At 37.4% G+C, this 24,971-nt stretch overlaps 2 protein-coding genes across 4 annotated transcripts in view; one reads left to right on the forward strand and one right to left on the reverse strand.

Moving 5' to 3' along the window:
• Positions 1–1,585: 1,585 nt before the first annotated feature.
• Zfrp8 (Zinc finger protein RP-8) lies at positions 1,586–20,728 on the reverse strand. 2 transcript variants are annotated; one of them, XM_083111419.1, is made up of 4 exons: positions 20,652–20,728; positions 8,820–8,990; positions 5,255–5,469; positions 1,586–1,800 (listed from the first exon to the last, which is right to left on the reverse strand). In XM_083111419.1, exons 1-4 carry the CDS (start codon positions 20,665–20,667, stop codon positions 1,642–1,644), a joined length of 561 nt encoding a protein of 186 aa, XP_082967545.1. In that variant the 5' UTR covers positions 20,668–20,728; the 3' UTR covers positions 1,586–1,641. The 2 variants fall into 2 exon arrangements, with proteins under 2 accessions (XP_082967545.1, XP_082967544.1); XM_083111418.1 differs by lacking the exon at positions 20,652–20,728 and adding an exon at positions 19,904–20,472.
• A 525-nt stretch (positions 20,729–21,253) lies between these two features.
• Positions 21,254–24,971, forward strand: part of SrpRalpha (signal recognition particle receptor alpha) — a 29,883-nt gene continuing 26,165 nt past the window's right edge. For both annotated transcript variants that reach the window (XM_083111230.1, XM_083111231.1), the window contains exons 1-3: positions 21,254–21,435; positions 22,124–22,321; positions 22,651–22,825. In XM_083111230.1, coding sequence (XP_082967356.1) covers positions 21,319–21,435; positions 22,124–22,321; positions 22,651–22,825 — 490 coding nt within the window. In that variant the 5' untranslated portion in view covers positions 21,254–21,318. The remainder of the gene's footprint in view (positions 21,436–22,123; positions 22,322–22,650; positions 22,826–24,971) is intronic.

Consider the following 24,971-nt stretch of genomic DNA (forward strand, 5'->3'; position numbering starts at 1 on the left):
TAATTTCATGAGCCCCTCTCATACCTATATATCTGCAAAAGCAGTTTTTCAATATTTATTGTTGTTCACGAAATATTTCCGGTGGTACTTTTATGTGCCCCACCCAGTATAAGCGAAGTGTGCCCTGTAGCAGCACTCCTTTTTAGTTACGAATTAGTTGGTGGGACATTAACAGTAGCAGCCAGCGCTGCCACCAGGAAGCAGAGGTAAGTGCGTGTGCATCCCTCAGCCACCTAACTTTCTCCTCCAATCTTATTTATTTGTCCAGTAAACACCATGAGAGTTATTCTCATTTCTCCTGAAGTAAGTGCTCAATCGATAATGGTAAAAAAAGTGATTTAAGATATATATCATAAATTCTGATACAAAGTAAAAAATCAACTACAGGCACAATAAGCAAGCTAATGTATTAATATTTGGCTTACAAAGGTACAGGTCTTGCCAACACAGAGCACCAATCACTGTTCAAAATGGCCACCTCTGACCTTCACACAGACCCGAAGTCTCCGAGGCCAGTCATCGATCACAGCACCCACAGTCTCGAGGGGAAAGTCCGCCACTGCCTTCACAAGAGAATGCTTGAGACTCGCAAGGTTTGGATGCCTTCTCCCACAGATCATGTCCTCCAAAAGAACCTGTAGACCAATGGGCTGAGATCGGGGCTGCTGGAGCAATGAAATCAGGCATATTCCTCTGAAGCCACTCCTGTGTGGTTCTTTGCCTTGTGGGCCGGTGCTGAGTCCTTCTGGAAGCTCCACGGCTCATTGTTTAACATGGTGCAGGTCAACGATTTCACAATTGGCTCCAACACTGTCGCATGGTACACTTTTGCAGATGTTTTCACACCATGTTCACAGAAGTGGAGGTCAGTTGTGCCATCGTACAACCCCCCCACCCCCCACAAAACCATCACTGAGGCGGGATGATGGCCTCTGAGGATCCGTGGCGTGTTTTCACGAGCTTCCTGGGATGTCGAGGCATAAACACGGTCGTTTTGACGATTGTAACACACTTCAATCGTGAAGATTTTTTCTTCTAACCCAATTAACAGAGCAGGAGATCCCAATTAATCCAATGTCTGAATTGAACCTAACAGATGTAAAAGCAGTTATCTGCCATCCAGATAACTTCAAATTAACAACCAGAGGGCTATTAATCTGCCACTGATTTTCACTGTATGCTTTGCTTTTTTTTTCTTAAGAATTCATAATTTTACTTCTTTTCTGCTGTTACATTTCTTTTAAATACATCATATGCTCAAAAAAAGGCAATTCTTAAAAACACTTCAGTTTCGTTCATCCTCTATGCTTTCCCACTTCATGTTTCTTGTGTCTTATGCTTTTTATTCATAGACACCTGAAAACTACCACTTTTCTGTTTCACACAAAATCTTAAAATAATATGTCATACATGTTGAAATTCAAATCTACTAAAAACACAGTCATGTTTTGATCTAGGATATTGTGCATTCCATATTAGAAAATACGAATCTCGAAAGATCTATATCCATTTTCATGTGTAAGAAACCATACTAACTTGACATCTAAACTTGTAATGTTTACATATAGTAATAAGTACCAAAGAATCAAAATTACATAATCTTTTATTTCAACAACTTTCTTTTACAACATTTTATTTTAATTAATCTCCTTTCTTGAAATCTTGCTTCCATAAAAACTCCTTCTTATAAACTGGACCAGAGCTACAGCTGTCTTTACAAGTGTAGACCACCAGTGTTCCCCAATCTATGCTCTTCCCAAGACTATCCAATGCAAGATAATTCAGCATTTGTGGAAGCACCTGAAATCAATTATATGTTTTACAAAGATGTAAATCAGTGGGAAATTCCTCAAATTGTGAATAATGAAGTTAATGTTAAATAAATTAAATTTTTGCCAATACAAATGTAAAATTAACAGACAACCCATATTCTACCAATCTAATATAATATTAGAATGTTCTATGAAGAACACAATAATATTTGTAACCAGGTAAGTGCAAATATGTTTTGGCTTTAAACAGGAAACTTTCTAGACATTCGCAAGGTGCATCCAATAAATAACCGGAAAAGAATTATAAAAATCTAAAATTTGACCGTGATTGTTATATGTTTGTTACTTTGTGGAGGCATCTGTAAGCTATTCATAGCTGGGGCTGGCATGCCCCTTGCGCACGGGATGCTGGGAAACAGTTACACAAGATGGCGGCACCCTTACAAGAGTGCTCCAAGCTGGAGCAGTGAAGCGTCAAGGCATGAAACTGATAGAAATTTGCCGCATGACAGTTCAGTATGGTGACAACTGTATGAGTCGATCACAAGTGTACAAGTGGGCTGAGAAGTTCAAACAGGACATAACCAGTGTTGAAGATTCTCCGCATCCAGGTCGCTATGTCACTGCAGACAAGGAAAGCAACATTGCTCAAGTGGAGGACTTGATACGGGAGAACCGGCGTACTACTGTCAGTGAAATAGCTCCCCAGATGAAAATAAGTGTAGGATCAGCCCACCATGTCAGTCATGACATACTGAGGTTCAGGAAAGTGTGTGCGAGGTGGGTTTCAAAAACGATTGACACCGGAAACGTTCATGTGTGCAAGGAGATTTTGCGCCGTTATGAAGTTGACGGTAAGGCATTTCTTCATCGTATTGTCACGGGAGATGAAAGTTGGGTTCAATTCTATGAACTAGAACATAAGAGGACAATAATGGAATGGCGACATCCTTTGTCTCCCAGACCGAAGAAAGTGTGTGCTCACCGGAGTGCCGGACAGGTCATGTACCTTTATTTTAGGACCACAAGGGGACAATTCTTGAACATTACATGCCCAGAGGTCATAATGTAAACAGTACCACCTACTCCAACCTTTTGTGAGAAAAACTGAAGCCAGCCATTCTGCAGAGACGATGTGCTCTGGTGTCCACTGGTGTGCTTTTGCTCCATGACAATGCGAGACCACCCACTGCCAGCGTCACATTGTCTACCATCGAGGACCTAAAGTTTGAGTGCTTACCCCACCTTCCATATTTGCCTGATCTCGCACCTTCCAGTTTCCACACCTTTGGCCCACTGAAAGATGGACTAAGTGGATTCAGGTTCCAAAATGATGACGAAGTCCAATCAGCGATACATGAGTGGTTTTGCACGTGTCCAAAATATTTTTTCTCTGTGGAATCAGTGCCCTTATCAAGCACTGGCACAGGTGCATTGAACTGGGGGGGGGGACGAAGTTGAAGGACTATGTTGAAACATAGTACTGTAGTTCTTTTGATGCTTGTAATAAATATTTGTCACAACATATTTCCGGTTATATATTGAATGAGATTTGTATTATGCAAAACCAGAGTATGTGAGTTCTACCTTTACACAAACATTAAAAAAATGACGAAGTAGCAGAATTTAGCATTGAAGGTAAATATTGGATTTGTAAAGGTTTTGGCAATTTTATTTCATTTCACCTTACTGCCAATCATCATCATCATCACGGTTAGCCACAGGTGGCAGAAAAAGGAAGGAAAACGAAACAAGTCAACAACTATTGGCCAATATAAGCCATGTGGTGCATCTGCTCTATTAGTAATATTACCTCTCTGATATATTCATAAACGGGGTTGCTTTATTTTGTTAGTAAAAATCCAGGACTCCGCTGAATGGAAGCCTAAAGTGGTAACCTGACAAAGTAACATGTATGTATGTACATAATTACTATGGACTATACATTGAAACTGCCCTAGGGTTCCAAAAGTGGTAAGGTATTTCAAAAACGTTTTACAAAGATGCGCAGGAAAATTAAATCACTGCCTTGTAGTGTAATTTTAGAAGAAAACAAAAGTCAGAAAAAAAAATTGAAGACTTAAAAAGAATTTTTACAAAACTATTTGGAATTTTGCATAATACATTAATGTAATTAATTATTAATTACAGCAATTAAGTAATAATGAAAACTATACAATGGAAGAGAATTTTAACTGAAATTCAGCACTACAAACAGAACAAAATAAAAGTAGCATTATTACTAATTGTTGTCAACAAGTGCATTTGCAGGTGCCATCCTGAAGTCAAAGTACTCTGCAGCACATTCTTGTAACTATAACTCTGACTTTTGAGCAAGAGCGGTTCAATGTACAGTTAGCTTGTGTAAAAGGAGCATTTTCACGATTACATCCACGCATTTCAATGGAAATAATTTTCATGAAAGTACTTAGGTATAGTCTTAATCATTTCTTCTTACCAACCCAATTCCAAGACATTAGTATGTATGTCCTGAAGAAACTTTTCGGGACACTGCAGCAAATACCATTCTGGGACATATAGCAACCCATTTTATAAATAGGCTGTAATTTAGTACAATATTCTGCCATTTTTGTTATTTATTTTACATAAATGAAAACATAATTCATATGTCATGCTTTTGTGATGTAAATATCTAAATGCGCAGTTCTTTACCAAAGGCTTTCTTCTGGCTATTTACATTAATTCACCTTTTAATGATGGCTGATTTCAAATTAAACCACCTAAATTATGCACATCAGAATGGCTGGTTTCAAACAAAACCAGCACCATGTGGTAGCAATAAACACGTCACTTCTCAAAACTACAGATGAAATTTCAGTTCTGTATTTTTTGTTCATTGTATGCATGTGAAGATATGTCATACTGGAATGACAAAGCAATACATTCATTGTTACTGCTTTTAACAAATATTTTTAATTAGACATAAACAGGTTACTAACTTTTTCTGCAAAAAAAAGTTAATAACTCGCTTATGTCCAATTATTATCAACCATGTCTTATTCCCCTAATATGAACACATTTTTAGCATGTCAATTTCTTTTCACTTTCTCACATCTTTGTGCACATAATCCAGGATAAAGGTTTATATAACGTTTTCAATATGCATTATAGTGCACAAAATAAGTTTGAAACGCATCATATATATGTTGAACATTTTTGACAAACACAATATCAATTAATCTGTAATGCAAATAATCAAAGGCTTATTTCTTGAAAAATAGCTTGTGTAAAAGCAAGTTACTGAAATTGTAATTATAAATACTTATTATTATTAGGAGGCAGAAGCGTATTCTAGTCTTTCAGATGTGCTTTATTGGGACTCAATCAATTAGTTGATTTCCCCTCAGATTTTGATTTTTCTTTCAAATTTCCTGAGATTTCCAGATTCTCAAAATCTGATCTTTACATGCCTCACTAAAAAGTAAAATATGTTAAATAAGTATTATTTTAATTAACAGTACCTGGAATTCAAATTGCCTTGGGCCATTGCAATATTGGCAATTTGGAATTTCACTTGCGTGTGGAACATGTGCATCCGACAACCACAGGGGAGAGCCACCTCTCTCATATCTTACAACTTGCTCAGGATTCTGTGAAATTATCTTCAAAAATTTTCTAAATGGTTTATCTTCTTTTAATGCCATGTTTCTTAAATCACTGTCCACAGCACCATCTCCTAAAAAGTATATAACTATGAAAATAAATGTCTTGCCACATTATTTAATGCACTCTTCTGTTTTGATTTGAGACAATTTCCAATGGAAGATCAATAATTAATTATAACAATAAAAAAGAGCAAACTAATTCACATTTTTATCATTATTGTTACTACATTCAGAAAGTAATAATGAAAAACTACCAGCATAAACAACACGAGCATGTGAAATATAGTTACGGTTAACAAACATTCTTTTTTCAACCACGTGTCTTAGATTTTGAGGAGCACAAAATTTGCATTGAGAAAATGTTTTTCAGATAGATATACAAAAAAGCATTGGGAAATTTTTAGAAAATTGCCTTTTCAGAAGGAAAAAGTATGTGCTACTTCTGTCTCTTTTGTTAATTTATATACATATGAAAGTATGACAAAACAATGTATCCACTGTTACTATTTTTGACAAATGCAATTTGAAAATGGGTTGTATATTTTTTTTCGCTATCAACATTATGGGATGCAACCTATAAATGGGGTTATTCCTCTTCAACCACCAAGTTTTCACTGATGCATTTTACTTTTACGATGGTTGTTCCGAACATTCATGGACTGAGATCACTATTCGGAGTCAGAGTCAGTACGAGGGTTGGTGTGAGTTTCCTTTTTGAAATAGCGCCCTTCACAATATACACTGATTCCAGCAATGCACTAGCTTCCCAAACACATGTTGCAGACCATTTTCTGATAGTCGGTGTAAGGTAGTGGATGTGACAGCTTTCAGTTCCTGGTCCGTGCTAAACTTCCTTCCACGTAACTCTTTCTTAAGCATTGCAAACACCCAGAAATCGCAGGGTGTGAGGTCTGGGCTGTATGGAGGATGGTGTACAGACTGCCCACCAATTTTCTCCAAAGCCTGGCAACAATGAATGCGACGGACCTTCTGTTCTTCACTCAGTGAATGTGGCACCCATCTTGCACAAACACGAGACATTTTCAGGTGTTCCTTGACGATTTTGTGACATCTTGCTACACCAACATTCAGTTTAGCTGCCAATTCACGAATCGGTAAACGTTTATCTTCTTTCAATAATGTCTCTGCTTTCACAATGTTCTCATTGTTCACTGATGTTGATGAATGCACGCTTCTCGCCTTTTCCTGCACATTGAGTTTACCTTCCTCAAAATGCTTCCACCAGTTGAATATGGCCGATCTGCCCATTGCTTCGTCACCATAAGCTTCTTTGATCATCTGAAATGTTTTCTGGATCATCATAGAATGATGCTGCCTGGGGCTTCAGCCAGTTGTTCACTAAATCCATGACCTACTCGTTGTCTTCGAAGTGCTGAATAGCAAACCAGAACTTCATCTTGGGAAAGAGTCCATGTCCCCTTCTGCTTCAATCACACCTCACAACTGGCAGGAGCAGTAATATAAGGGTTCATGTTCGACAGTTCCTACTCGTGCACTGTAGAACCAAATGGACTGCAGTTGTGTGTGCAATGAGATTACACATTACTGCTGGCTACTGTCCATGTGCCATGCCCCTGCGGTTATATATTGCTTTTTACGAGCCAAACAGAAGTTGATTTCTGAATAGACTTTGCACATTTCTTTTAATATATTATCAACTATGAAGGATTGTATCCTACGTTTCAACTTCGTCTTATCTTTTTGGGATGGTGTGCCCTACATTTTGCTTGTTGTGATCCACTAACTCTAAATATAGTAGTAGTATTTTGTAGACAAATAACACTAAAATATTATTTTTCATGCTACAGGCATTCAAGTGTATGCAGAGCAAACACACATACATGCTTGCACACACACACACACACACACACAAACTGGAACTTTAAAAATCTGACAGGGGGGAAAATGAGTGAGTGAGTGTAAGTACTTTATAGCAGAGTGCACGAAAGAAAAAAAGAGGAGCAAAATTTTTACACTTGACAACATTCTTAAGTCACTTTTTAGCCTAATTGATTCAATAATAAGAACGGCCACAATCATACAACTGACAAATTAAGAATAAAATTTCAGGCCTCTGCATTAGTGTAGTGGTAATTCTGTCAGCTTGTAATCAAAGAGTCATAGGTGTATTCCGGAAGGTGTCACATTACACAGTGGTTCAAATCCCACTGAACTGTAGGTCAAGTCCCAATTAGCTCATCTGAGTCTAAAGTGGATTTAGAACAAACTCTGACTTTGACAATGAAATCTGTTTAAATAGATCAGCTAATGTTTCAAAATGACACATGTTAAAACATAACTCAAAGGAGGTACTTGAACTTGTATGTGCCTAGTATTATTTGTTCCAACTTCCCAACACACAATGTGATGACAACAATTTTAGACCCTGATCCACATTTTGTCACATGTAAGTAGAATGCATTTAGATTCTACAACTCAAACAATGGCATCACAAAAATAGATTAACTTCAGCTGTATTACATACTTTTGCCCTAGTTATTTTTACCCAGTGGCATGGCGTGACTTTTCTAAAGTGTTACCGGCCATCAATACGACATTTCTTCCATCTAGATTTCTGTTCATCTCGTTCTTTTTTTTTTTTTAATCCACACAGTAATTTAGCCACAAACACTCCTAGCAAACTACCACTCTTGGGACAGTTACCGCGAAAATCCAATGAATAGTGGTCAAGCCTTGTCAATTCTTTATCTCTGTTTCTTTGCAATTCCAGTGGAAAGGGGAAGAAGAATAACCACACATTTCTAGGGTCAGTTTGACATTTGTGTGGTGAACAGACGACAGAACTCTCCTCCTCCAGCGACAGTCAATGTGGAAGGGAAGCTAACTTTGTATTTTGGAGCAAGGTTTGTCCAAATCACGAATCACACCAAGGAACTATATTCTCGTCTAATACCTAACTGGTCTCAGTTGTAGTTCAAGCCAGACTTGGCTCTGCTGTCTACCTCTAGTTGCTTCACAAAAATCGTATCCCCATTTCAGGCAGGATTTAGCTCATTTCTGCCACTCCAATGTGACAACACTGGCCTGTGTCTGGCAGTTCTCACCGGTAACTGGGCCCCGAAACAGGCATATGAATAACCCCTGAGCACACTTGCCCCAAAGTCTTTCCCCACTCTTCCTTTGCAATGTCACCTTCTCCTCTTGTTACCTTTTGAGGGTAGCAGTACGGCTTCCCTCTTTGCTTCCGTCGGCTGCAGAAAAAAAATGTCCTTTGCAATATCTACTCGACGGCAATGCTATTGGTTAACATATTTAATAATGTTGTCAGCTTATTGAAGCAACTTTTTTAATTCTTTACATTTCGTTGTTACCTGTGGAAACACCGGTTACATGCATGCCACGCTGCTGATTTTACCTCAACAATCATGACCATACATACCCTGCAAGGTCCCGGCTTTTCCTTCAGCAACAAGTTTTTCATACTCCCTTAATGTCTCCTCTTCCGACTTTTCTTCAGATTCTTCAACATAATCCTCTGATTCTATAACAATCTCATGTTCTGGCAAAAGAAATTTCTCAATTTCTGATGTTCTCCTAGGACTGTTTATGTCTGTAAATATAAGACAACAATAGTCAATACTATCATATGATATTGATATTAATAGGGGGGAGCAATGATGTCGCAAAGAATTTAGGAGATGATGCTACAAAAACTCTCCAAAAAAATCTGGCAAAGCTAACCCACACAAATGTAGTAGTGGTCAACTTACCATACAGATTAGATTTACCTGAATGGTCTGTAGTTAACTATGAAATAAGTCAAGTAAATGAGAAATACAAGACCATCTGTAAGCATTTCAAAAATGTATCAGTCGTAGATGTAAGTAAATTGAATAGGCTAGAGCATACAAGACATGGTCAACATTTAAATTGGGCTGGAAAAAATAGGTTAAGTAAAGAAATTAGTGAGGTAATACTGAGTATAATGAATAGAAATATGTATAATAGGAAGGAAAGCATAGCATTACCTGATATTTTATCACAACAGGGAAACGACTAGATTTAGCCAGGTCATGTAATAAAACCTGGCCTAGCTTGATGAAACAATCGTATAAATCTAATGCTAACAATATCACGTCCTTAGATATTAATGGACAATACGCAGTTGATGATGGAAATAGTGAAATGAATATCAATAAGCAATTCAAACAAGCAAGCAATGAAATAAATTCCAAAAATAATGTCCTAAGCTTGCTACACCAAAATATTACTAGTGAAACTTGGCCTATAACTATATCTACAAACCAATCTAACTTAAGTGTGACTAACAATATCATTAGCAAACCTGAATGTGCCACTTCTTTATACTCTGAACGATCACGTGTTAATTTTAGTTTTGAGAATTCTCATGGGGAAGCTAGAGCATGTTGTTCTAACTCCCACACTCCATTGGATTTAAAGATAGGTTATCTCAATATACAGGGATTCGGCAAAAAACATAAAATTATTAATGATTTTGCTAATGAAAATAGTTTTGATGCAGTTTGTTTAAGTGAACATTGGTGCCATAAAAGTGAAATTTCCTTCAAAATACTAGATGACTTCTATCTGGTTAACAGTTATAGTAGGGAACAAATTCAACATGGTGGAGTGTCTATATATATAAAAAATGCATTTGTACATGCTAGTCATAGATCTTGAATTCCTCTGTAGTGAATTAAACTTTGAAGCCACAGGTTTACTTATTAGAGACCTCAAAATTGTAATAGTTGTGCTTTATAGATCACCAAATGGGGATCCTACTGTTTTTCTTGAAAAACTTGAGGAAATGTTAGATTTTTTCAGTAAGTCTCAATGGAAACACTTTAGTATCGTAATTGGTGGTGATCTAAACTCTCATTTTGATGTAACAGAAGATAAACAAAGTGTAACTGGATTTAAAAACCTGCTTAGGCAGTTTGACTTTAACTATATGAATAATAAACCCACTAGGGGTTCAGCAGGCCTGTACAATATATTTACAAACATAAAAACATCTCGTATAACATGTGATGTAACTGTATTTGCATAATCAGATCATGATTCTCCTTGGCTAAAAATACTTAACTTAAAACCGTGTGATTGTAACTGTAAGGAATCTAAAATAGTGATCTCAAGACCAATAACGGATGATAAAATATTAAATTTCAGGAACTTGCTCCGTAATATAAACTGGCTAGATCTGTTAAGTAAACCTCAGTCCTTGGATAGAGAACAGACATTGGCTGATGTAACATTTGAAAAGTTTCTAACGGTATTTTTAGATATTTATGATAGGAGTATTCCCCAGAAAAGGTGTAAAGTTAGTCTCAAAGTTAATAAGAAGAAAATACAAAAAAAGAATGCTGATTGGTACACTCCTAAGTTAGCCGGTATGAAATGTAGGGTTTTACTATACTTAGATTTATTTAAGAGGGATAAGACAGATGTGGCTAAATCAATCTACCTGAGGGCAAGAAAGGAATACAAATTGGCTATAAATGAATCAAAGAAATTGTATAACCTAACTAATATTGAGGCATCCAGGAATAAATGCAAGACTGCCTGGAAATTAATTAATTCGATTGCCAAATACAGCAAAAGAGATGTTATAGAAATCTCCCCTAATGACTTTAATAAGTTTTGTATTAATTCTGTTGAGGAAATTCGTAACAACATTGTACGACCCTCTGAAACAGTTTCTGACTTACTTGAACAGTATAGCGTAAGACATTCTGAAATAAAATTTGTTTTTTCTGAAATAACTCCAGAGATAATTATAGATGTTGTGAGAAAGCTGAAACCATCAGATAGTGTAGATATCTATGATTTATCCAGTAATCTTAGATTCAATCATAGATTCTATAATTCTTCCACTGACCTTTTGTATAAATATATGTCTTAGGGAAGGAACATTTCCAAATGTATTGAAATTATCAAGGGTTGTACCAATTTATAAAAAAGGTGAGAAAAATTGTTTAGCTAGCTACCGTCCCATCTCACTGACTCCAGTGTTTTCAAAAGTCTTAGAATCAATTATGCATTCTCAATTATGCAACTACTTGGACCATAATAACTTAATTTGCAAATCACAGTTTGGTTTCAGGAAGGGTAAGTCAACAATTGATGCCATGGACTCACTAGTCAAAAATGTACTTAAGGCTTTTGAAACTAAGGACTTTGCTCAGGCCTCTTTCTGTGACCTGAGCAGGGCTTTTGATTGTGTAGAACACACTTCACTTTTAAGAAAGATTAAATACTATGGCATTGGTGGTACAGATCTTAAACTATTTCATTCATATCTTCAGAACCGTAAACAAATTGTCTGCATAGGAATGGAGAGGTCAAATGTAGCCGAGGTCAAATGCGGTGTACCTCAAGGTTCGGTTCTTGGGCCTTTATTGTTTGCTCTCATGATGAATGATTTACCATGTTGCGTCACTGCTCACACAATACTATATGCAGATGATACTACCTTCTTTAATGCCAGCTCTGACCTTAACACTCTTAAAGGCATAACTGATAATACCCTGTATCAATCTTCTTTACGGTTCAGAGCTAATGGTTTTTTGCTGAATGAAAGTAAAACTCAGCATATGTTTTTCAGTCTTAGAGGCATCCCGATCGACAATAGCTCAGACAATGTGAAATTTCTAGGTATTGTCATTGATAATAAATTATCATGGGAACCACATATTAAATACGTAACTGCCAAGCTATCTAGGGTTATATATTTGTTAAGGAATCTAAACAGTCATGTACCTGAAGATTACGTAAGATCAGCTTACTTCGCTTTCTTTCAAAGCATTATTTCATATGGAATTTTACTTTGGGGGAACTGCAGTTATGTACAAGAAATTTTAATACTGCAGAAAAAAGCCGTGAGAATAATTACCAACTCACACAAATTAGTTCATTGTAAGCCACTGTTCATTAAGTTAAAATTTATGACTGTGATAAATCTAAATATTTACACTGTGCTGTTGTATGTAAAGAAAAATTTGCCACAGCTACAAAGTAGACAAGATGTACATTCCTATACTACAAGAAACAGCAGGCGTATAAATATACCCTATCACAGACTCTCAAAATCCCTGAATAGTTATGAAGCTCTAGGATTAAGACTATTTAATAAGCTACCTCTTGATGTGACAAATATGCCTATGAATGTATTTAAACGTAAACTGTATGCCTGGTTAGTTGCTACACCATTGTACTCAACTCAAGAATTTCTTGAAATTAAAAATATTGTATTTTAGTGCAACTTAACATAAAATGGGTTATAATTTTATATTATTTTATAATATATTTCACATGTATTATGTTCTTGACGTTGTCTATTGCTGTACAAGCTTAATGACAATAAAATATTATTATTATTATTATTATTATTACACATTTACAATATTTTGTTGTCTCGCTTCAATATTACTACACTGACTGACTATGACTACTATACTTACCCTCACCTTACCCTATAACAAAGAAGTTTAAAACAAAATAACAGGGCGTGCTTCACAAAACAATATACACAGTGTTAAAAGGATTTACTGCATGATATCCACCACGAAGTATGAGGAGCATCACTTTCTAGTATTCCCTATTCTTAATGTGTGTATTAGTGACTGTTGCTATAACTTTATCAATTCTACAATGAGGAAAAATCATCCGCATAAACAGGAAACCACAGAGGGTACGTGAAAACTCTTTATTTCATAAACTATAGCTGTGGTTACACAGAAAATGATTAACAACCATACAATCTAGAAAATACAAACCTTAAAACTATGAGAAATGGAATTGAATATCTTTAACCATATCTCATGCATGTTCAAATCCTGCTGAGTACATTATAACATATTTGTGATTGTCAGTGTGTGCCAATGGCTCATTGGCATTAAATTGAAAACAAGTATTCGCATCTCCCACTAAGCAACAGAAGAATGCACCTACCCACTACATATATGACTTAATAATAACTCATGGCACAACAGCCCTCGAGAGCCAGGACCCGACCACACTCCCAAATGCCATGGCAGAGATGGGAGATCATCTAACCAGTTACTGAGGGATGGGGGGGAGGGTCAGCACGATGAACCCCCAGCCGTCCTTGTAGGTCTCCATGACCGGGTTATGCTACTCATTCGTAGCTCCCCAATTTCCTCACAATTGTGGGTGGCCACTGGTTCCATACACTGGCTAAATCTCAGGAGAAATGGTGTTATATTTTGCCCCAGGAGACTCGAACATGTATGTTCCGTAGTTCGATCCCAAAGCCTGGTGCCTTAGACAACACAACCACGGTGAGGGACATATATACATGTCAAAAAAAAGGGCCGATAATTTTCTATGTGGGGTTGGCAACACTGATGAAGTTGAGCATGCGCAGGAGCATGCCGTAGAATTCTGTCCTTGCAACAGAGATAGAATCGTCAGAGTGGGGTTGCGTACGTGCGAGTAGCAGTAAGGTGAAATGGCTGACGTAATACAAAATCCCGCCAAATGTGAAGTGAGATCTGTCATACAATTTCTGAATGCCAAAGGACAGAATGCAGCTGACATCCATCTGGAATTGTGTGTCCTTTATGAACCGACAGTGATGAGTGAAGGGAAGGTCAGGCAAGGGTCCAGAGAGTTTTGGGAAGGGTGTTCAAATGTCCATGACGATGAGCGTAGCAGAAGGCCTAGTGTTCAGATGGACGATCTCGTGGAATCTGTTAACGAGAAAGTGCGTTCCAATCACCGGTTCACAATATCTGAACTTGCCAAAGAGTATCCAGAAGTGTCTGCGTAAACAGTGCATCGAATTGTGTCTGACAACTTGGGGTATCACAAACTGTGTGCGAGGTGGGTACCAAAAATGCTGACAGATGCTCACAAAGAGCAAAGAAGGACAGCTGCACGTGATTTTTTGGCCTGCTGGGGGGAGGATGGGGATGACCTCTTTTCGCACATAGTGACGGGGGATGAAACGTGGATGTCATATGTGACTGGGGAGTCGAAGCAGCAGTCAATGCAATGGCGGAATTCTGGTTCTCCTAAAGCGAAGAAATTCAAACAAACACCATCAGTACACAAAATCATGGCAACCGTGTTTTGGAACCAAAAGGGTGTGATTTTTGTGGAATTCTTGGAACCAGGACGAACAATTACAGCAGAGGTGTATTGCAAAACACTGAATAATCTGCGATGTGCTATCCAAAATCCGCGGAGAGGAATGCTACGCTCTGGATTTTTCTGATCCATGACAATGCCCGCCCACACGAAGCTGCTTGTACTATTGAGACAATTCAAAGATTTCGATGGGAACTATTCAAACATCCCCCAGCGATTTCTTTCTTTTTCTTCAACTGAAAAAGTGGCTTGCATCAAAGCGTTTCAATGACAGTGACGTGCTCAAGACATCAGTTCTGGACTGGCTGCAGTCTCAGGTGGCAGATTTTTACGCAGAAGGTAAACGAAAGCTTGTGCCACTCTATCAGAAATGTCTGGAGGTAATGGTGACTACATCAAAAAATAGCCAAGGTATGTACTTGTTTATCAATCACAATAAATTTCTTCTCCTATCATTTTCTCCAATTAGGAACATTCACTGAACTATTCGACACCTGTCATGAGTTATTATGCCTTACCTTTAAACATCTTCCATACATACAATAATTAAAAAGGGTGGCACACGAAAAAATGGTACAGGGCAGTAGCATAAAGTATATACAACAATGGCGTGCGGTGCTAAATCAGGCAGGGGAACAGGTGACCTGCACTTGCCCCCCTCCCATACCTGTCATAATATAATACAGTAAACCAAGTAAAATTCAACCCTTGTTGAAATGAACCAAATAAACATACGAAACATATGTTAAAAATTTTCAGAAGGGACATACATGAAGCACGTTAAAATTATGAAAATACCAATGTTAAAGCAAATATGATATAATGTTAACAAAACATTAAAAACAAAATTGTTGATGCGCAACAAAGGAAAAATTAATAAAACAATTTATGATTGATCCGAAAAAAAAAATGTTTTGTCGAAACCGGTTTCATCTCTCCATTTGTAGATTAAGTTGACATTTTTTTCCTAGAGTTTAGCATTGTAATTCGAACGTCCTTGATGCAATAATGGCAATCAGATGGCCGAGTTTTTTTCATGACGTCCGCTAGGTTTGTAGAAATTATGACAAAACCCGAACTGTTCCAAACTCCCTCTCGGGAACAAACAAGGACAACAAAAATTTGCCACTGGAAGAGTATCCAGTTAATCATTTTACAGAGTTGTAGTAACTTGTTTGAAAATACCTTGTGTACGATTTCGTTTTAGTTTCTAATTAGGTTAGGATAGGTGTATGTCTGCTGTATTTTCTGCAAAGTTCAATGTACTAAAATCTTTCGTCTTCAGCCAGTCGATCATACAACATTCGCTTTCTTGTCCTGCGCTGCGCTTGTCTTGCTGGTGGAACCAGTGTTGCCACATGAAGGGAAATTTCCCTTTTTGAAGGGAAATTTGATTAAAAATAGCGAATCTTCAGGGAAATTTTAAGACAGACCCAACATTAATTATATTAAACATTATAAGTGATTCCAGTTTTGAAAATGAGAACTTTTTAATTTTATTTTGTCGTATACTTCGTTCTGAAAGTAAGGGTGGAATTTGAGTTGGTCCACATCTGGCTACCGGTTGGGGCCGGAGGTCATTGACCATTCACCCTTATGTCCCGGCTTTGGGAGTGGGAGTCTGAGGGTATTGTTTATGTAAAGCTTTCCCTGGTTCACTGCCCGTGCAAACCATAAAGTTATCTTTGTCGAAAACTATTATATGTACTTCAGTCTTCATTGGACACAGGGTTATTTGTTTGGTTTGGTTTGAGTTGCTGTTTTAAGTCCACTTTATGCACAGTAAGGCTAATCGGGACTGGACGAACAGTTTAAAGTGGGATCCGAACCACTTGTGCCTCCACAAGGTATCGAATCCGGGACCCCTTGATTACAAGACAACGACGCAACCACTGCGCATGGGGAGGCCCACTGGGTTATTCGTGTGCGAGTGTTTGGTGGAAGGTTGTCTTGGATGATGTGTGTCTGTCTTGGACGATGGAAGAACAAGGGAAGCAAAGGAAACGATCTGCAACTCCAGAACATATTAGAAAACGTCGTGGAGAATTATCGGAAGATGAGAAAACATAGCGGAAACAAGTTTAAAAATTTCGTGCGGAGTGGCAAGAAGTGACTAACATACCTCTCAGACTCAATGGATTAAATTTTAATAAAAAAACTTGCTGTGTTTTAGAAGTTCCACCTAATATGTGAAATTTACCAGAATGGAACATTTACTCAGGTAGGTACTATATTTTTTTGGTTACTCAAGAATAACCCCCATACACATGCATCAAATTTAAAAATTTTGATGGGGAAGCAAAAATGTGATTTTCCACACAAACTCTTCATACTTAAAGGAAGTGACGTTTCATCTACGCCTTACTAGAACAGCATTTTGTGTAGAATATTTTTAATTTTCTTCTGATGGTGTGATGAAGACAAAAGGGCATTGGCCTCCCTAAATCCAATCTCTGCTTGTGTGTTTGGCTTTTTACTTAAGAAAATCTTACTTACTTAAAGTTGCCAACTTTCTTTAACGTAGTTTTAGCTTTCATCTCAAAACGAAAAAATTGACTTGGTTTAGCAATAAAATCTAAATCTTCCAAAAAAAATACATTTAAAGTTATTGATTTTATTGTTTATTCATTTGGTTTACTTTACTTCACTTTTCTGCCACTTTTGGCTAATTGCAAAGATGGGGATGAGTGATGATATGATGAAATTTATGAATCGACACTCACAAACAGCCATGCCCAGGCCGGAATTCGAACCGGGACCACTGGGTCGTAGCATTTAAAAGTTAAATTGTTTAACATTTTATACATACATACGAACATGAGTCAACGATAATATTTATTATTATTATTAATAATTATTATATTTGGATGAAGGGAAAAAATGGGCGAAAAAGGGAAATTTTACCCCTTGCAAAGGGAAATTGTGCTTACAGATTGTGGCAACACTGGGTGGAACAGGTGGATGCGAGCTGTTCCCTCGGAAGCTATTTCGCAGCCTTTAGCCAAGGCATTTAGCAGACGCTTAGACTCTAGAAGATTTTTCCAGTTCGTTATGACTGGCAGATGCAATTTTGCAATGAGATTAGGAAGCTATAGACTTACTACACTCCGAACTATCACTACGACGCAATTAAGCTTTAGCACATAGCAAAAACTCGAAGGAGAACGAATTCGCTATGTCTCTCGTAGGGAACAGCTTGAGAGTTCAGCTTCCACGGTGGGAAGTGGCTCCATGAGGCTCGTAAACCTTCGCGCGTGGTCGGAAATACTCAGCGTCAGAGCAGAGGGTGGGACGACGAGGGTAGGTGAAGTAAACAAACTTCCAGTCAGGGTGAAAGTTTTTCTTTGGCATGTTGATTTCGGAAAGAAGTGTTGTTATTATAGATAATTTAAATAGTTAAAAAGGGCGATAAGTAGAAGGGAACAGCCTGTTCCCTCTGTTCCATGGAGGGACCGCCACTGATATACAAATAATACAGAGATAAAAACAAAGGTGAAGTGTTGTAATGGTTCACTTGGTAAAAATTTACTATTCCCCGGACACCTATAACTTCTTAGTTTCGTCAATTTTTGACATTCGTACTTACCTATCTGCTTTGTGGAACATTCTTTAAGGTGTTTTCATGTTTTTTGATCAAAGTAATTGCAATTTTTCACATTACGAGTACTTCTTTCTCGTAGTCTTTTCACTTGCCTGACACACAATATGGCGCGTACACCTTCCTAGATAATCACGCGTCGTGCTAGTGTTTTGTCGATTTTCATTCGTTCTGCAGTGTTTCAACCTTTGGAACCCAAGAAATACCCGTGAACAAAGCTCATGTGATTAATTTTTTATTTTAACTTTTTCGCATTGTTTTACGAAGAAAATTGTAATGGCACGTGGGGCTATCCTTGAATGGTTTTTGGGGCTATCCGTCCCGGAATCGGTGGCAAATTTAAAGTAAAAAATTATTTTTGTTTGAAATTTTTGAGTCCAAATTTCCCACCGATTCCGGGCTCCACACCTGGGGTAATCCTTCCGTGGCCCCACCTCCACTCTGGCTACCCTGCTTTCTCTATAGAGTCCCTGTTAAAGGCATGTTAGAAATTGGCCGGAGTCACCTGCTCCCAAATGTGTAAATTTGAAGAAATCCGTTTCCAGGATACGGAAAATTTACCTGAATTTCACCACGCATCCACGACACGTCATATTAGGCAAACATAGTTACAATATAATCATGCACATTACCGCAAACTGTAGGGTCTCTTGTATTGGGGCAATATGCAAAGATCCCATTGTGTGCTACTTCTTAACCAGTTTGCTATCTTCGCCAGTGAGACTCTACTTGACAACTTGTCCACAAACACTTCGCAGGTTGCCTATTCTCATTTGGTACTCTTTTCCTCTATTGAGTGCAGAAACTTCGATGCAACTGATGTGAAGCAATGCTGACGGTAGACTGTTGACTGTCACTCCACACAACACCAGCAATAACAGTCTAAGTTCAAATGGAGGAACTTTTTGGCTGCACCAAAACATGTACTCTTATTGGTAACAGTTTCATACATTGGAGACACATTTCTTCAATTTTACACAACAAACTACTTACAGAAATGAGTTTCTCCAAGGTTTACAATGTTCGTCGAGGTATTTTCTTTCATCGTGGAGAATATTTGACCGGGAAATCTTGTATTTTTCAAGAGAAATATCTCACAGACAGACGCATTGCTTTCATTTGCTTGCCCTATGCCAACTGGATGCTGCGTACGTTTGATGACGTAAGCCGCTGTCAGTGTTTCAACCCCCCCTTTTTTTTTACTATGCTTGCCTAACGTAACCAAACCTAACCTTATCGGAAATGGTTTGTCGGGCTATCCTGAATGGTTCGTGGGGCTATCGGTCAGCTACTGTGCATAATGGTTTGTGGGGCTATCCATCAGCTACATGGGCTATATGTCAGCTGCCCGTGCATAATGTATAATTTACACCGGTGACGAACAGGATAGTAGGTATTTTTCGGTACAGAAGGTTGAAACACTGCATACCCACAACATGAGTCAAGATGTGGCAGCCATATTGTGTGTTCCGGAAGCAAAGAAAGGAATAAAAACAAAGCACTCAGAATGTGAAAAATTGAGTTTGTTTTTGTGTCAAAAGCATAGTGGCAGCTTGAACTATGTTCCACAATACAAAATTGGTAAGTACGAACCACGCAAAACACAAACTATCCGATTTTAATGTGTCACCGATCTATGAAACTGTTACCTTATTATTATTACAGCTGCATCATTTGTATTTACTCTGTTATTGACCCAGGTTACTTTTTCATGCGCCACCTTGCACATGTAAAAATACGGTATCAAATACGTGTATATATATAATAATAATTTACCATACTGCAAACCTTACTCTTTGAGCATTCTTCTTTGTGTCCAGCTTTCCAATCAATTATTTGGTGTTGTTTGCTGCAGTAATTGGCAGTTTTACACTTGCCGCAGTGATTGGCACTTCTGTGACCACAAACTCTACACACATTAATATACTTTTCCGTTATCAGGTCTGCTTTCCACGACTCCTGTTCAACTGGGGGTTCGAATGGATAGAAAGAATTTTCTCTTGATAACTGGCATCTGAATACGATAAAATTTTTATTACTATTGTCTTTGCAACATTCCTCATCCCTACAAATAAGAACAAAAATCGTCCTATGAAAGCAATCGTTCACTTTCTCGAGCGGAGCATACAACTGACATAGAAGTAAACATGGTTTACTACAATTTTCACACTGAACGTCATCTAATAAAGGTATATCAAATAAGTTAAGCCATGACGGTCTTCCTCCGACTTTACTTGGAAAGAACCTACTTTCCAATTTCCAAGAGTCTGACTTCTCTAAAAATCCTATATCTACTCCTTTTTCGGAACACATTTTTCTCTCTCACTGGATCCACATTTTAGGTACAACCACCATTCACGGATTGAAGCTGGCACTTTAAGGGTATCTCTTATTGAACAACACTTTAGCTACCTTTCGTTCTGACGTAAGATGAAGAATGAGTACGAGCTTAGGTTACGCCTGTTAGGTTAGCTACCATTAGCATAAATACAATGAAAAATTATTATTTATGTTAAGAGTACTAAACCTAGCTAGCCTAACCTGACAACGTAGGCATCTAGCCTAAAATTATAAAGTTTACTGCCATGACGTAAGAACACAAGGTTGCTCAATTGTTGTACAATAAGTGAGACCCCACATTTAGTTTCTTAGTTGGTAGAACCTTCGTGCGTAATCTGTGAGTAGACTTCGGTGAAGAATTCACCCCTTACCTGGCACTGAAACTTACGTCAGTCATAAAAAATTACACAAAGTTGTATATGCCAGATTTTTTTATTTATATTTATAACCCAGTACTTTTGGTTAATAGCTATCGTGAGTATTTATTATGCTTAGATAAAATAGAAGAAATAACAGTGCAATATAATTAACATGCACTGGACGGGAATCAATTGCAGAATATTTGGAAGCGAATTCGCGTGTCAACAGTAAAACAGCCGATACCATACTGATACTGACAGCGATGTTACTAGTACATAGTAAAATAAAATATATGTATATATATATATAGATAGATAGATATATATGCTGGATTTCAGCGTATTTTTCTTTTTGATTAAATTCTGCTGTTTACAAAATTGCTGTTTCGCAATAAAAGTAGTATTGCTCATAAATAAAAAGACATCACGCCGCTGTAACCAGCCAGCTGTTAGAAGAGAACGACGATACACAGACGTTGTCTGCAGTGAATGGAAGAATTTTGTCCAATATGTTGGATTTATTTACAATTTTTAGCAAAGGAGGCATTGTGTTGTGGTGTTTTCAGAGCACCAGCGAAATATTTACACCTTCCGTGAATGCATTAATAGGGAGTGTTATTCTCCAGGTAAGAATATTTTAATTTTCAGATTTACATATGTTCACATTGAATACTCTTATACAAGATGACGGATACACTTTTTCCTGCTGTAATGTTACACGTTTGTGATAGGCATGAAATATCTTTATTATATTGAACTTTAATATTTGTTGTTATTTTTACAATGTACGTCTAGAACTTTCGTATTTTCACCGTTAATTTTTTTAAATTACATGATTCATTCACCAGGCCGTCCGTGTTATTGTGCAATTGTGATTACTATGTTTTTCTTGCCTCAAAATATGCACGTTTTATATATATATATATATATATATATATATATATATATACTAACTTCGGCAGAACCTTTAGTTTAAATTGGTAGTATTTAAAATGCAGTATTCATAACAGAATAAAATTGCTTTAAGTATCATATCATGCCTATCATTTTGTTTCTGGGGCAAGGGAAATTTGGAGGCACTCGTAATTCTTCAGACTCGTGAATAAAAACTCCTTCATTTAGAGCTAAATAAGTGCTTTAGTGAAAATTATTTAGGAATGTAAAGTAATACCAGCTTGAAATCCAAATATTTAATTGATACTAGCCTAGATCACATTTGAAGAGTGAAATTTATATTGAAGAGGTTGTGCTGGCTTCAGAAGTGGTGTCAGTAAAATTTTGCAACTCTTTATTTTTTCATTGAACATTTTTCAGGAGAGAACAGGAAACAACAGTTATGAGCATAATTCCTTGATGCTTAAATATAAATTAGACAATGAATTTGAACTTGTGTTCGTTGTCGCATATCAGAAGATTCTGCAGCTATCATATGTGGACAAGTTTTTAAATGATATCCACCTGGAATTTAGGGATAAGTATAAGGAAGATTTACACCATGGAAGATATTTTCAGGTAAGTGTAAATCATTCTTAAGAGATTGTAACATTTTGCATGGTTTAGGTGAGAAATGGATGAATGGAAATAATTTAAAATATTGTTTGGTACTGTATATGTAATTTTCTGGAATCCACTTGATTTACACGGTCCACAAGAGTGCCACATGGAATTTTGGCAATGTCTAAGTTTCACACCTTGTTGGGAAAATGGATTCTGTGATTAAATTATTCTCTCACGCAAATAGTTCTTAAAAATGATTTTTTAGATGTTTCATTTTTCAATTTAATATGTATCTTAATCAAGTTTTGATCACTCATAAATATTGCACTTCTGTTGGTTTGCAGGAATTCAACTTCTCCAATGTTTTTCAACAAGTATTGCATACTGCTGAACTTTGGGGTAAACAGCAGGCCCGTATTCCTAAGCAAATGCGAACTTTTGAAGAATCGCAGAAATCAAAGAAGACTGTTGCTTCCATGATTGAGAAGAAAGGAGATGAGAAAGAAAATAAAAAGACAGGTAAAACAGCTTTCAGTGTTTCATGCAGTTTTTTTTTTTAAATACAATAGCCTATTCATATTGTATTGTGTTACTTAATTCAAATATATCATATATTCACATGCTCATAAAGTAAAGATTTGCTTTGGAGATATGATGGATGTAAAGGTTATAGTCACACGATGCTTGCACTGTATCTGTTTTTGGTTCTGAACAAATGAAGTTATTTCGGTTTTGCTTTGGTTCTGAACAAATGAAACACATGTGCAGCCATGTAAGCAACATTGGCAGCAAGGATCATTTATCCACTTGGTGCCGTGGCTGTAATTTTTAAAAGGGTGTGAAGGGTACATATATATTTGTAGTTGTCAGCCTTCATTTTGCTATCTCTTCCTGCTTTTGACATTCCCTTTTTTTAGGGGTACTGGACCAAAAGGAAGGGTTATGACCCCTACCACCCCTCTTTCCCCCTTGGCCACACCACTGTATCCACTTCATTAACAATGAAAATCTAACACCAAAGGGGACTCAAGGCTATGGCCCTTTGATCAAAGAATAAGTTGTAGAATTCATATTAGTAATTTATAATACTTTTTTTTTTTTTTACAAATTGATGCAATTCTGAAAATTTACCCAAAAAACTAAGCAAAAGCTATATCTGTGTGCTAATATCCCGCAGCGAAAAAGTTAAGCAGGGTGCCGGTCAGCATCCTCAGGATGTGGTCGGTTGCTTACATATGCATTCTTTCTTATGACTGCAGCAATCAACCTGCGAGCCAGGTTGGACAAAGTATTGCTTCCTGGGTTACCACAATTCGAAGACTTGTGAGAGCTGAAATATAAAACAATTGAATCTCGTGTATCAGTAAAATAGGTGAGACATAATTTTTAACAAAATACAAGGGTCGTTCAATGTTGACCAAGACATTTGTGAACAAAAAAGTAGTAAATACCCGGAGAACGATAAAACTGCCAGGAGATGTACGTTCACCGTTCATAGTATTCCATGTTCGCCCCAATGTAGTTGGCGCTTGCTCGGTAGTTTTAGTTTAGTTTATTTTTTACTTTGCGTTTTGTGCCTCTTGCCTAATTTGCGAAGATTGGGATGACTTATGAAATGATGAAATTGATTAATGGACATTCACAAACAACCAAGCCCGAGCGGGATTCGAAACCGGGACCCTTTGCATCGCAGCACGTGCTAACCACTTGGCCACAGGGTCCGGCACTTGTGTAGTAGTGTTAGCAACCATGGGCGTAACTTGAGACTTAATTATTTTGGGGGGAGCAGAGTCTAATAGTTTTTCATTCCATAAAAATAATGTCCAGGGTTATTTGCTAAATAACTGTTACATTTGCGAAATCATAAATATTATTATTTATTACGTAGCTCCTCAGATCTTAGGATGATAACAAAAGTATCCTTTACTTGTAAATTTTAACAAACCTGAAAATTTTGGATGGGCAGGTGCCCCTCCTTGCCCCTGCCAAGTTATGCCTATGTTAGTAACAATGTGTGTAGCTGTGGAGCAGTAGTGTATGATCAAATTCCTTGTGAAAGAGAACCTGAAGTCATCTGAAATTTTGAGTAGATTGCAAGCACCATATGGGGAACAATGTCACAGGCAAGAGTGTATGAATGACGTCAACAATTTGGCAAATAATACTAGTTGCTGATGAATGAACTGCATGGACTCATTTGTCCGACTGTGACATGCAAGGTGTTCTTTGTGTTGATTTTTTTGGGGGAAAGGATCATGATTAATGCCCAGTATTCCTCGACATTGATGAAGCGTGCCGTGTGTAATGTCATTCACAGGAAAAGACTGGGGATGTTGTCTGCAAATGTCATTCTTCACCATGACAATGCACAGCTCCGCATGGTCAATTTGACAGCAACTATTCTCTGAAAGGGATTTGCTCCATGTTTTAACACTCCGGACTTAGCCCTTAGTGATTATCAGATTTGTTTAAGCTGCTTAAAGAGCATATGAGAGGAAGGAAATTGAAGACAGATGAAGCACTGACAAAATATGTCATACAGCATCTACTTCCTGCCAAAGGGGTCAGGGAAGTGACACAATGATGGCAGTGGTGCCTGCATGTTCAGGGGGATTCCTTTGAAAAACTCATATAGTTTGGTGTTTGTAGGACTTTCCAATTTTTT

Source organism: Lepisma saccharinum, chromosome 25 (genome assembly GCF_977018435.1).
Source record: "Lepisma saccharinum chromosome 25, izLepSacc3.1, whole genome shotgun sequence".
NCBI classification, from domain to species: domain Eukaryota; kingdom Metazoa; phylum Arthropoda; class Insecta; order Zygentoma; family Lepismatidae; genus Lepisma; species Lepisma saccharinum.

Coding starts and splice junctions, on each gene's coding strand:
- Zfrp8 (XM_083111418.1), bottom strand. CDS start 20,423: ATGTGTTCCGAAAAAGGAGTAGATATAGGATTTTTAGAGAAGTCAGAC. Junction 8,991..19,903: donor CAAAGAAGAATGCTCAAAGA/GTAAGGTTTGCA, acceptor TTATATTTACAG/ACATAAACAGTCCTAGGAGA. Junction 1,801..5,254: donor CAAGGCAATTTGAATTCCAG/GTACTGTTAATT, acceptor AATTGATTTCAG/GTGCTTCCACAAATGCTGAA.